At 37.6% G+C, this 14,654-nt stretch overlaps 1 protein-coding gene across 1 annotated transcript in view; it reads left to right on the forward strand.

Moving 5' to 3' along the window:
- Positions 1 to 9,201, forward strand: part of ALKAL1 (ALK and LTK ligand 1) — a 36,728-nt gene extending 27,527 nt beyond the window's left edge. Inside the window, exons 3-6 of the mRNA XM_037380734.1 lie at positions 417 to 470; positions 3,196 to 3,276; positions 5,591 to 5,667; positions 8,557 to 9,201. Coding sequence (XP_037236631.1) covers positions 417 to 470; positions 3,196 to 3,276; positions 5,591 to 5,655 — 200 coding nt within the window. The 3' untranslated portion in view covers positions 5,656 to 5,667; positions 8,557 to 9,201. The remainder of the gene's footprint in view (positions 1 to 416; positions 471 to 3,195; positions 3,277 to 5,590; positions 5,668 to 8,556) is intronic.
- The last annotated feature ends 5,453 nt before the right edge of the window (positions 9,202 to 14,654 follow it).

The raw sequence follows: 14,654 nt of genomic DNA on the forward strand, positions 1-14,654 counted from the left end.
GTATTTGTTATTTCAAACCCCAAAATATAGTGTTTGGTTTGTATTTATCTAGGTATTTAAATAATTTATTCAGGTACTTAAATACTTATCATAACATGATAATTAATATTATTTACAGTCTTTCTGAAATTATAGCCCAACTCAGATGTAAGATGTGCAGAAATGATTGTCAGAAAATCTGATAGTGTGTGTTGTAGGATGACCATTTGGTACTCATTTGTGAATTCCTTGAAACATTGCACAATGTTGTTTACACACGCACACACATACACACACACAACTATGAATATTAATTTAACAGTTAATTTGGGAAGCTATTTGGGCTCTTTACAGCAGACATCTTGGAATAATACGCTTGCAGAAATTTTATGGTAATTCCTATACTACATAGATTTTTTTTTTCCTTCTTTCCTCAGAAATTTTTCCAAGAGATTCCAGTCTAAAAGACAAGTTCATAAAACATTTTACAGGTAAGGCAGCTGCTTGCTCTTAGTTTTCCTACATACGCATATTCTCAGTAGCCACAAGTGTCACACCATTAGCTTTTATGAGGTTCTGCACCAAATTTAACATTTGTGAAGTTAAATTTACATATTAGGACTAGAAATTTTTAAAGAAGTAATTACAGTGAGGTTTGAGTCTCTCTGAATAATCTAGCCTAAAATAAATTTCAAAACATGATACATTAAAACATTATTTAAAACTTGTTTCATTTTTATCACTCTGTTGTTGCTTGCCATATTTATTTTCACATTCACTGATTTTAAAACATGTAATTGGACTGCACATATCTTTCAGTATTTTGAGAATACTAAATCACAGAATAGAAAAAGAGCAAAAAATACTTGAAGGGCTGTTTATGGAGCCATTCCTTTATTTATTATTATTATTTTAATTAATTTTTATTTTTACAGTTTTTATATATACAAAACCAATAATTATCAGTTAATTATTATTATGGATCCACTAAATTAATAGTCCTTTTCTGCATGAGTAGTTGTGATCAAAATTGTCAAAATTATTTGACTAACATTAGCTGGAATGAGTAAGGAAAGCAGGCTCATTCCAAAATTGTAAAAGGTTATTTCTTTGTTGTCTCAGAATTTCTGCCTATATTTATTTGTTTTTAATCATACTCTTAAGATCTTCAGTGATGGGGGTGTTGCCTGTTGTTTGTTTCTTTTTCCACAGCTTTATTAGATCCTGTAATCTGTAGGCATTTTCTTAAACTATAGCCTAACTTTCTTTTACTTTATTCTGTTCAAATCATAATCCTCTTTTAAACAACCTTAGTTAAGTAAACTGTTGAGTTATAGTCCTTGCTAGTTCAAGAGTTAGAACATCCTAAACTAATGAAGTTGTGAGAAAGAGGAGAGAAGGGGAAATCAACATTATCTTTACAGTCCATTATCTTTACAGTTTCAGGGTTAAGAAAATTATTGTACACATCTAGTATGCCAAGAATAGTAGACACATTTTAAAGCCAAATAAGAACCATATGTAACAGTCCTCGACTATAGGAAAAATCATAAATAATCTTGTGAGTCATAAAGCTATCTGTTAATTCAGCTTGAAAAGCCAGCTGACACAGAGTGCTCTGTAAGGCGCAAATAAAATTAACAGCCTATTTTTGATGGCAGGGAAAAGAGCTAGAAAACCATATATTATCTGAAGGGACATGGAATTTAGTGACAAAAGCTGATGTTATCTCCATATATCCTGGGTAATTTCAAATCACATATTTTCTCTCGAGCCTAATTACTCACTCAGATAAAAACCAGCAACAACCTTCCACTTCAAAGTTGCAGAGGCTGCTTTGTCAGTTTATTGAAAAGCTTATCTGTGGCTGAAAAATCTCATGAAATCCACATACTACTGTAAAATATGTCTAGTGTTCAAGTGTGTTCACTGTCATAGAGAGGAAGTTTCTCTCAAGCTTGTGGTAGTTTGGCTCTGCTATCCAGAGAGAATTGGCTTGGTATGTTTTACCAGGCTGATAAACCACCTTTCAGATTGTAAAATAAATAATTTTTACCCAGAAATGCTTGCTCTCTTCCTCTGACCAGAAAGTTAGTCAATACAGCATGCTTCATAGGGATACTTTTGTAGCATTGCTTGGGAAAAGCTGTTCTTATTCAGGGTTCCTCTGTGCTGAATTTAGAAGATGCAAGTTAAATTTAGGCTTGTTCTGTTAGTGTCAATATATGTCAGTGTTTGCTGCCCAAATCGCAGGAATCTCATCCCCAGCTGTCAGTGGTAGTATTGCTAAGCAGGTTACATGTTGCAATGTTAAAAATATTACATTTTTACTCTCCTTTTCAATTTGGATGCCATCAGTAATACCTTTCATGGCCATCAGCAATTATGGAAGGGCTCTTTGGCAACTTGTTACATTTAGGCCATGTTTTGGAGACCAGTAGCTATATGTTCTTATCAAATATTAACACAGGCAGATGACACTGTATGTCCAGAGAAGGGAGCACAGGCTGGAAGAGCAAAGGTGGCACACTACACCCTTGGAACACAGGGATTTGCCTCACCCAAGTGTTGAAACACATGCTTCCCTCTGCGCCCTTTCTTTCTAGGACTATTTTAACAGGAGATCAGGTTCCTTGTTTTTCAGCTGTCATTTTTTTCCCCTCAACACCCACATTGAATATTAAGAACTTCATAGACCATCTATGTGCAAATTAGAAGCATTATTACATGAAACTACATCAACTTTCCAGGGCTTAGAAACTCCTCTTTTCTTAAAAAGTTGCTTTTATTTATCCTTAGAAATAATATCTGCATTCCATCTACATTATTCCTTCTACATTAGACTACTGATGACTACTGAGCAAACTAAATTCTGTTGTAGTCACACCATTCTATTTTTCACCATATAATAAATTTTACTGTTAATTTTGAATTACTGGAGTTTCAATGCTAAGCCAGTCCATTGTTTCCAAGGGCCATTTTTCTGTTATTCAGATCATGAGCATAATAGTGTAGCAATAGCATTTTTTTGTGTTATTTCAGTAGCAAAGTATACTTGTGTTGCATCATAACTGTTTAAGGTGTAGTAAAAGACTAAACGTAATTTTAGCCAAAAAAAAAATGATAAACTTAATTCTTTGTGTTGATGTCATTCATTGAGGCTGCAAAGCAGCAACACTGTAAGCTTGTGGTTAACTCCTGCTTACTTTCAAACAGGACCAGTCACATTTTCATCAGAGTGTAGCAAGCACTTCCATCGACTGTATCACAACACAAGGGACTGCTCAACGCCAGCCTGTAAGTAGTAATTAAAGTACCTTATAATGGTAGGTGCGCTACTTGTTTAAAAACAACCCACCTCTCATACTAAGTGTTTGGTGTGCTGGTCCTTTTGTGACTGTTGCTCTTTAGCACCATGCCACAAAATGTTCCCAAGGTATTCTAATATACAAGGTTTTCTATTCATGAACTTGCAGTCAGCTGCATATAATGGAGTTCCTTCAAAGTGAGACTAACATAAATGGAAGGAAAACTACACTGTGAAAAAAGTGTCAGGCATGCCTGTGCAGAGGGCAGATGTGAAGCCATATTCTCCTTCCTCCTCCCTCTAGCTCTACTTATAAACTTGTGCAATAAGGTAAAATATGAACCATTCTCTGCCTTCTTTTAACGCTCAATAGTATGGTTATCTTGGCTTTTTAGTATATTTCAGTTTGTGATGATGATTTTCTATTATATGCCTATTGAACTTAAAATCAATTCATCATTTCTGTTACTGATAGTTGCAGTTCTTATCAAACACTATTCCAATGAGTTCCACAGAAGTTTTGCTTTAATACAGCCTGAATGTAATTTTGTCAGAGAGAATGGAAAATAAGTGTCCTAGGATGTTATTAAATGAATAAAACACACAAGAAAATCAAATAAAAACCCCCAAACAAAATGGATATAACTTAAAAGGAAGTTACTTCAGCATTCTTTAGTGCAATGAACAGTTCAAATAAAGTGAGTGGAAAACAAGCAATAGCATTTAATTAGAAAAGGTGAATGTCATTAGTGATGTGTAAGCACAGGCTGTGGACCAGGGTGCTTTGGAATTTTTTTGGCATTTAACATGAAAAAATAATGACACTTCTTGTCTGCATCACTTAGAAAGATGGTAAGCAATTTTTGTGAGCAGCTGAGATAGTCTCTCACCAAAGCTAAGCACCTCAGAGGATCTGGCTTTTGAAAGGGGGTGGAGCAGCCCTTGCGTCCATCTTCCCTTATCAGAAGCTGGAATGTAGAAACCCATGGCCGATCCTCAAAAGATAGTCATACAGCTTTGTAAGTGGACATACGAGTAGGCTAGACATATATTACATGCTGCATTACAAAAATACCGTGCATGTTGCATATTGCATACGTTGATACATGGGTCCAGAGTATATTAATATTATTTGGACTCCCCTGTATTGCCTGAGTGCTTCATTTTTTCTATGGATAAATAGTCATAGTATTTCTCTTCTAATTAAATAGCTTTTCTTAAAGTTAAAACCAAGATTGTGGTTAGGACTGTGTGAAGAACTATTTTTAAGTTCAACTATCAAACAAAATGTACAATAAATAAATAAATAAAAATTAAAACCAAAAGCAGTTTTTTTACCCCTTTACATCACCCAAACCCAAAGCAGAAAATGAGTTTCATTCAACCTTAAATGTTCTGTTGATCTAAAAAGGAGAGCTAAATCTTCAGAACTGTCTCCACCTTATCCAGCACTCAGGGTTTAGAGTACCTATCAAGGCTGATCATAACCAGGATTTTTTCCTAGCTCTTTAGAGGGTTTTGATATGTTCTTTCAGGGAAACCTTAGTCACCATAGGATGTCTGAGGATGAGTTACCTCCTCTCCTGCTGACATGGTTATATTCTGTACTAAATCATTCCCCGAAGAACTGAACCCAGGTTAGCATTCAGTCTGTTGCTGTTTGGCACAATTTCTATTGTTTTATTAAAATACTTATCAAGCAAGAAAAGAAAATTGCACCTAAGTATTTTTTTGTTACCAGACAGTCAGTCTTTCCATCAAAAAGGATGGCAGTGGCTCAGGGGCCACTTGAACCAGGTTGTCATTTGAACCAAGGACAACAGAGAGAGGAGATAGCAAGTGAGACAGTAGTATCTCATAGTCTGATGACTTGGAGATGTACTTAGACATGGAAAATATGGATTTCCATCAATGTTAACACTTCAGTGGAACAATAAAAAAGTTTGAAAGAGCCTGACCTCAAACTATCTCATAATCTGCTGGTTAGAATAGCCTCCCAGTTAATGACTTAAATTCCTTCAAGTAAAGTTGGGAGTTGAACCTGGTCTTCTGCATCTTAGGAGAAAACTACTTGGTAGAAAATTAATTGCTACAATCAATCACATTTCCTCTCAAGCCCTGGCTAGGATAAGGTACAATCTAATTTTGCACGTTGGACACGATTTCATGAATTTCCATCAGAGAATAGTTTCCCTGTGTAGAGCGTCTGAAATTCTAGTACAAATTCTACATTTCATTTTATGCATTTTTGAGGGTATCTGGCAATGGAGATTCATTATTGCTGTGGGTAATTTTGTTTTGTAGATTACAAAAGGTGTGCAAGGTTGCTAACGAGATTAGCAATGAGCCCTTTGTGTACACAGTCCTAGGATGTTTGCTATGTAAGTATCATTTTCTCACCCATATTATTTGTTGAATGGTCTAGTGATTTACTTCACACTTGTACCTTGTTATCAGGTGTGCATTCAGAAATGTGGTATTAACAGAATGCATCAACATGCAGCCCTGGCATTGCTGTAAGGACTGACTGGTTCCTCTTGGAAATATATAGAAGCACAAATACCTGTGATGGGCCCCACTGTAATTTCCTACAAGTCACTTGTAGCACCATGCTCCATAATTACACATTGGGTGACCTCTTACTGTTCAAAATTTCAAGGAGTCTGGCTGGTGAAAGAAAAATGCATGAGAGCTTCATCAATGCATTTATTTCAGGTCTTTCAGAAAAGGACTTTGTTGTTAATCCATGGAAGAAGCAGAATGTCTTGGTCTTAGGTCTGCCAATGCAATCTTCATGGATAACCCCTCACTTTTTTCAACTTTGGGACCACTTTTCATTCCCAGATTGTCTCCTGAGAATTTATCTAAAGTGAATATGACTTCATGGTGATAGAAATAAACTGAACATAAAGATCTGACAAAGCTAAAGGCTTAAAGTAGCAGACTTTGAAAAGAACCAGTCCATTCTTGTTTATGAATAGCATGTTAAATGTGTTAATTGAACGGCATTGTCACTGATGAAAGGAACATCTTCCACTGTTTTCTCCAGTTGTTTGAATACCAAGAAGATGATTACACTTCCAACAGTAATTTGAAAAAGTGCACTGGTTATTACTGACCAAAAAATGTATACAATCAGTGAATTTAACTTATTTACATTTCTTCAAAGATGATTTCCTTTCACCACCTCCTCCTGACAAATACTGCGAGCTTGGAGTTTGGCAGAGATGTGTATGTCACTTCTTCCTGCATCAAGACTTCAATTCATACTAATCAAGAATAAGAAAGGAAGAGTAGGATATGAGTCAGTGTTAGCTGATTTCACTTCCAAGTGGAGGTGGGATTCATTTTGCTGGCTGTGAGAAAATGCTTTGAAGAATATAGCAATATTTCAATGCTGAGGAGAAATGGTATAATTTCTTTCTCATCTTTTTTTTTTTTTCTTAACTATTTTCAGTCTGTTTGGCCTCTTGCCTTCCAGGTCTTGCAGATGGTTTTGAATATATCAGGGGCACTAAACCAGAGACAGACTAGGGATTTCATTACTTTGCCAGGATCTCCTTTTTCATGACTAAGGGCAGGAATCCTTTTCTGAATGCCTGCCTTTTATTTTATTTTTTTTCTTTTTTTTGAGGTGCCTAAATTCCTGTTTGTTAGTGTTCTCTTTCAAGTCTCAGCTTCCTGAAACATCCTAGCACTCTCTCCTTTTCTGCACTTTCACATATTTAGTCTGTTTTTCTCTCATCTGTATCGCTTTACACCTCTGTGTTCATGGCTCAGGGCTTCCAGAATGATTTCTGGGTGGTCCGATACTTTTTTTTGTTTTCTTTCAAGAGGATGAGTCAAAGATCTGTCTCCATGTCCACAGTACAGAAGCATCGATCTCATCCTATTTCTGTCTTTAAAATACAAAAGGCTCAAAAGTTTCTAAGATTTGCAAAACCAGGTGTTCTAATTCGCCTGCCAAAAATACACTCAAAGAGATGACATGTAGGGAAGGGAGGTTTTAAATGGTAAGCAGTGTTAGCAGCTCATGTTCACTGTATTCACTTAAAGTTGTACCTAGGCTTTCTATTTTGTTAAGAGAAAAAACATTATAGGAAAAAGTAGAGCTATGATCTGAGTGGTTCCCAGCTGCCTGTGGGCTCCTTTACCCTGCTCCTCCACCAAGCATACAGAGTGGCTCTTTTCCCCTAGAGATAAGGCAGTCTCAGGTCTTTACGTTTACTCACATCCAGTATCTTGGAATGGAAGCATTTTCCTGAGAAAGGCGAAAGGTGGCAGGAGTTCTTTCTCTTCCCTCCAAGCAGACAGGGCAGCACAGGAGTTACACATCATCGGTTCATCCCTCCAGAACACGGCATTTCTAGCATGATTCTGTGATTGCTTCTACTCCATGTTTTGGCACAGGGGGTCTGTTTTCCTCACCACCCTCACTAGCTTAGAGAGGACCAGGGTCACAGTGCCTGTTTACTGTAAGGGAATTTGCCCTTTGCTTTAACGTCCCAGAGAGTCTTGGAGATTCTTGGTTGCCTTGAAGAACGAGGCACTCCCACTCGAAGAACTGACAGCTGTTTTGAAGCATCTCTCCTGAGTGTACCAAAATAGGCAGCGTTTTCCTCATGAAAAAGAACTGAAGTGCTATTATGCAAATATTTTCCTCCCTCTCCTGCAAGTGCCCGGATAGAAAAAGAGGCGTTTTCTTGTTCGATGCGAAGTTTTCCCTGCGAGCCGCCGGTGTCCCCGCGGCAGCCGGTGGCGCTGGCCGCGGCGGGCGGTTTCAGCACCACGGAGAGGGGCCCGCGCGGGGTCCGGGCGCGCCCCGCCGCGCCGCGCAGCTACTGCCGGCCCCGGGGATGCTGCGCGGGGCGCGCACTTCCTCTGGGGGCGTCTGTTTGTTACTGTTGGGGTTTTTGGTTTGCTTGGGATTTCCGCCCCCCCCTTCGTAATTCAGATTCTTGCACATGGAAGTAAAGTGTTTGATGAAACACAGAATGTAGAAATGCACGGGACTGGATGTGTGGCAAACTTCCTCGTAAGATGCATGTGTGATGTTATGTGTTAATTAAGCCTCAGCGTCAGTGCTGAGGATTTGCCACGGCAAAACTCATTAGTGTTCACAGGAAGGCAAGACCCACTGGCATTCTGGAGTTAATCTTCAGATTTATGCAAGACACAGAAAACTGTGATTTATAAACAGAATTGTAGTAAGCAGACTGCCTCTGTGTTTTGAAATTAATTACAAGATGGCATGTCCTTTTCTGTTGCAGACTTTCTACTAAGGAGAGAATTCTGATTTGCCAAGAAAGTGCCTTGAAATCTTCCAAGACAGAGAAGACGTCTTTTACCTTTTTGATTTACAATGTTTTGTTACTAGATGCATTTTATTTTCATATATTTGCCAGACATTCCATATTTGTGTGAAACATTATTTTATTTTAATTTGTAAATTTGTTGCCTATAGTTCATACAAGCCAATTATTTAAATGCATTGTATATAAAGAATACTAATGATATACTGATTAAATGTTATAACCATATGCAGGGACTTGGTAAAATTTTGCTGTTTCTCTTGTTCCATTGTATTTACATCATTCTGCTCAGGCTCTTACTTTCATTATTTGCACTAACTTGAAATGCAGAAGTCTATGTAACTGAAATCTGAATAAGCTTAAGTGGGGAAGTTTTACTTGCCATGGAAGATATTTTATATTATGAAGCTTTGTTAATATATACATATATATTATTGTGCATCAGAAAAAAATGCTCAGAAATGCACCTTGCTTTCAGGAACATTTGTATGACTCTTCTGGATTTCATCAGTTACATTTGTACTGGCACCTATGGAAAGAGTTGCAAATAATGTAAATATAAAGACTGGAAAACTGCAATGCAGTTTTGGTGGAATAAAGAACATAAAAATAAACTATTTTCCCGGAGGGGTTTTTTAGATTTATTAAGAGGTTACTTGTTTAATATATAAATTTATCTGGTGAACTTGAAATAATTTTCCACTGAGAACTTAAAACCTGTGGGTTTGGTTTTTGACAGCATTTCATTTGCAAGTGGCAATTTTTTTCAGTTTTAGTTCTTCTTAATTCAATTTAATTCTTCAGCTGAATGAGGTGCAAAGAAAAATGCTTCATGCACCCACTGTGAACAACAGAAATGTTTCTGTGAGGATGAAGAGAAGGTAATAAAATAGCCCAGTAGAAGAGAAAATAATGTATATCTTAAACCCAAGGTGTATAATGAATTAATCTGGCTGGTGATACATCAAGCTTAACTATTTGGGAAGGATCTAAAGCACAATTGCTATGTCTTTTTTATCTAAAATCAAATTGTGATGAAAACATTTGCTACTCATTTGTCTGAGCTCTTTTATTTCAAGCTTATATGATTGCTTTACAAAGAGCCTGGTATGAAGCGAGGTTTTTATGGTCAGGCCCAGAGTAATTGACACATTGATTACTGTGCCCAAATCGCAATTCTTGTGATTAACTGACCATTCAAACTAATCCCCTCAGATCAGATGCTGTCTCTATCCTTTCCCTCAGTGTGGGCTTCTTGAGTCCCTTAACTTCTAAGGCCATCCCTTTTCCCTCTACAGAACAGCAGGGAAGCTCTGCCCTGGGATTCCTTGTTAAATAGCAAACAGCTACCATATTATCCAAAGGAGGTTTGTTTCTTCTTTCTACATTGTTCAGTGTGTTTTAGCACCAAAGTTGTGCAGTGTCCTGTGATGCACCAGGCACTCCAGTCCACAACTTCTGCAGGTAGTAAGTACCATGTTCCATCTGGGCAACAGTATATTACAGCAGCAGTTTCTGACCAGCTCCTGAGTCACAGCTGTTGAAGTAGTTACTCTCTTTGTAGTCCTGGCTGGAAGGTTGTCCTGTGGTCTTTGTATTTATGGTTAAAATAGTTGCTTTTCAAACTTTTTCCCATCATGTTCTCTTGGTAAGAGCAGTTTTGAAGCCTGATTCTAATCCATGTTGGAGGCAATATTCATACTGAAGATACAGTGGTATATGGGAAATTCTGGTGGTGGAATGGTGAGGTGTGGGATGGATAGCCTTGTTTCTCTGTGATTAATGTACCTCATAGAAGGATTATCGGCCAAAACACTTCACACAGAGGAGAAGGGATGAGGCCCAGAGTAGACATCAGAGACTCCAAGAAAAGCATCTGCCTTTAGTCCTGCTTTTGTATTTCCACTCTGGTTTGTTTTCTTCTCAATTTGTAAAAAAATCCCTCCTTTCTCTCCTCAAGGGACTTAAAACAGTGAAAGGAGAAGCAGAGAACATTCACTTTGGTTACTGCTGAACAATTAACTTATGTTTTCATGGAAATATTTCATGATCGCATGGAAAGATTTCCAGATCGCACACTTTGGTAGAAAATAGTGGCTCAAAGCCCATCATTATCTGTGTGCATAAGTATGTAATATGACTTTTCTCATATGCATTGCTTTATGGTTATCTACACTGAATTTAATTTTCTCGTCATTGCCCTCTCGCTCTTCTTAAGGTGTGTTAGCAACCTTTTACAGGCTGACTTTCATCTTTGATACTCAGGGTGACTTCTTATCAGCAACAAAAATATTAATGATGGATTAGGTTTTGATCTTCCTTCTTAAGAGAGGGGTATATTTTGTATTTGGTTATAAGAGAGGGCTAAGAGGGAGAAGAAACTGCAGTCTTTCCTTTCTTCTACCTTTTGAAGCCTACTTCTCCCAGTAATATACCTCTGCCTTACATTGTGGTCCCTGCGCTGACTAGAAGGTATGAAGAACCATATAATTCATGCATTTTCTGCATGGCCCCTTGAATGCTTAGTTAGAAATGTGGGTGGACCTACCCTCCGTAGCTCCTTTGCAGATTGCTCAGATGAAGGGATAGGGGCATAAATACTGGTTTCTTCCAAGCATCCAAGACAAGCTGATGTTTGTCCACCCAAATTTTCAAAACTAACAGGTCCAGCAACCAAGCTGTCACATACGCCATTCATCTTCATTCTGTGCACAGATAGGACTGCACCAATGTCTAAAAACTAGAGTGTGAAAATAAGCTGTGACAACTGTTTGCAACTGCGTAGGGAGCTCAGCAGGAGATATACCAGCTCTGCCAGCATGGCTGATAGAGCTTCTTTGCTCTGTGCTACAGCACTCCCTCTGTCAGGGGGTCTGAAACTCCGTATTTCTTACTGTGGATCTGATTTCCTGGGAATGTTGTAGAACTGGTACTCGATGCTCTTTGGTAATGTTCCTGATACCTGGAGTGAGACAGTGCAGAACAAAAGTAGCAATGCACCAACATGGAAGTGATCCTTTAGGATCTATAGAAATAAAGAGCTGACAGGATTTAATGTGAATACTGGTTTGGAGAAATAGCTTGCATGGGAAATTCCTATGGGAATATCAAAGCTGCTACTGAAGATGGCATGACACTAATGTATAGCATGTGCAGAGGGGATAGCTATAGAGCACAGGATAAGAAAGAAGGTGCTAGAAGGGACACAGGTACTGATCATTTGGATTCCTGAGAGCTACAGCGTCCCAGCTGATACAGTTGTTCTCTGCTGAGCTGTAAAGGAACAGGAAATTTTCATCTCATACAGAAACAATAGTGTAGGGTAGAAGTAGAGCCACAGGTGGTCTTTGCCTGACCATGGTGGGATCTAACCGGAGGACAGTCTTTATACCCTGCAAGGAGCAGTATGCAATTCAGTTCTGCTCTTCAGTATTTTCCTTCTGTCTTTGCCTTTTGGAGATGAAGACACCCATAAAGCTGTAGGTGTTCTGCCAGTTTTTGGCTAGAAAGAGAAGGGCTCAGACTGAGAATCTCAGCAGATGGTAATGGCAGCAGATTTAAAAAAAAATCTTTGTAGCCTATTCTCATTAAGAAGCTCAGAAAAGAAGATGAAGAATCATCACTTTGGAATGCCTGGGTTTTTATCCTGAAGGTTGCAGTGCAGGAATTCAGACAAAGTATAGAATAGGTACTTTTTATGAACAATATGTAATTTAAATTGTGTTGAATTATTTAAGTCCATAAGTTAATGATTTTGAAATAGTCTGTCATACTCGGTTTCTTATACAAAGATGTTAATATATGTCAATAAAGAGGTCATCTTGGACCTTTTGAAATGAACAGTATCTGGACTAACCTAAATGTACTGTGGTAAAGGTAAAACTGAAATATCCTTCATGAGTAATTCTGCCATATCACTCTAATAGTAGACCCTCATGTCTGTCCATTGCATCACGTACTGTAAAAAGAATAATCAGTCCGGCAGAAGAATGTACATCTTCATTATGCTTTACTGTGTTTCTACTGTGACCCTTTTTTAGCATCTCATCTTCATTGAAATTATCAGCTGCTATTTACACAATTACGGGTTTGTGTTCCTATGGGTTTAACTATGTAAAGCTGCAAGTTCTCAGGAGCTGGCCTTAGAGACTCATAGGCAAGCTGATACGTGTGTCCAATGGAACTTTCTACTGTGCTAGTGCCTGATAGCAAAGTTTAATTTACTTTGATTACTGGTTTTGATTGGAGGATTGAAACATTTTGTTGAATGCTCATGGTGCAAAAGAAACAAAAGACTTGAAGCAGACAAATGTAGGGGTAAAACTGCCAGTGCACCTCATAAGGCTGGGCTGACTGCCAATTTGTGGCTTTGTCAATTGTATATAATCATCACAAACCTGAAGCCACAAATTTATTTTTTTTTAAAGTTAAGCCTCTCTCAGAGCTTCTGTATGTCTGATATACAGTGATAAACACAGCTATCTCTCTGTCTGTATCCATCAGCATTACTTCACAGTCAAGAATGTTTCCAGTCATAGTAAAATAAGAGCTGTCCCTATTCCCATATTTTATCATTTCCATCTAAACTGTGCTTTAGCAGCAAAATTGGCAATATCTGTTTTATAAGACTGTAATTAAAAAATGAGACAGTCTATTTCAGGGATTTTTTTTTTTTAATCTGCTGTCTGCTTTTCCCGAATAGTGCTGCTAGTACAGTTGAATACCTTGTCTCTAAATACTGAGAGGAAATACTTTCAGAAGTGCGTATGAGAGCTTTTCCAAGGAGAGAATTTCTCTGCACTTCGAAGTCAAATCCCCACTGAGCAAATAAGGTTATACGAGCTGACTGAGCCTTGACAGTAGTGTATACTTAGGAATATTTTCAAATCAAAGTGTCTTCATCCTTCCTCCCATCTGCTACATATATAAACATTTACCAAACAACCTACTGGCTTATGTATGTGTACCTTATATCTTATTCTGTTGATCTATTTAATCTATAACTTTGCTTTTATCTTTTTAACCAATATACTGATGTAATTATTGTCTTTTACTTTTTAAGTTCATTCTAAGGTTTTATTATACATGGTTTTCCAACCAGCAGCAATACTGATTTCCTTATCTTTCATTGGACACAATAAATTTATGTTATAGTGCTGTCATGAAAGCACTTTGAGCAGATTTTTTTTCGTCTGTCCTTATATTAGTGGATGATGCAAGTTAATGTGCTATATGGAAATGCAGCTTAAATGTTTTTGTATCTCTAAACTTCTGTGAACTTGAGCAATTTAGCACCTCTTATAGGAATGACAGTTTGTCCTACTTCCCCCCCAAAAAATTCATAGTGCAGGACAAGGAGTATGGTTATTTCTTATACCCAAATATTTAATGTAAAAATGCATTTGGAATTAAGTGTAGACAATATTACAGTGAAATCTGAGTTTACTCAGTTTTGCAAATGTGGCCAGGGATGTTTGAACATGATTTATGCAGGTATTTAAGAGGAATTATTTTGAAAATATATTGTAAAGTACCACCCAAATTATTTTTAAAAGTGCCAGACTGGCATAGAAAGATGTGCCTTATTCAAAGATCTCTTTCCAGGTAAAGCCAGTCTAGATGAAGAGGATCAAATCCTTTTCCATGATTGCCAGTCATTTTGCTTTCTATATCCTAGCCTGTGAAACACAAAATGCTTGCACTTGCTGGGATATGGAAGTATGTCCCAAGTATTCTTTTACTAGGTTCTGGAGACGAGAGGTTGGAGCCAAATATACTAGACAGCTAGGGGAAATCACAGTTTACTTCCTGAGTTTTTCATCTGGACTGACTTCTTCATGTAAGAAAATCTGTCATTATCATCATGAACTAACCTATTCAGAAAGGAAACTTCCTGACTTTTATAGATTGTATCTAATTTATTGAAAGTTTTGGGGATTATATCTCTGGTTAGAAAAACCAGAACCAAACTGCCCCTTTCCATTCAGTGTAACTTAGAAGAAAATGGTGCCCATTCTAAAATGGATGTATCTTCTCTGGAGTGCTCCTTATTAATT

The sequence above is a fragment of the Falco rusticolus genome, chromosome 3, assembly GCF_015220075.1.
Source record: "Falco rusticolus isolate bFalRus1 chromosome 3, bFalRus1.pri, whole genome shotgun sequence".
NCBI classification, from domain to species: Eukaryota; Metazoa; Chordata; class Aves; order Falconiformes; family Falconidae; genus Falco; species Falco rusticolus.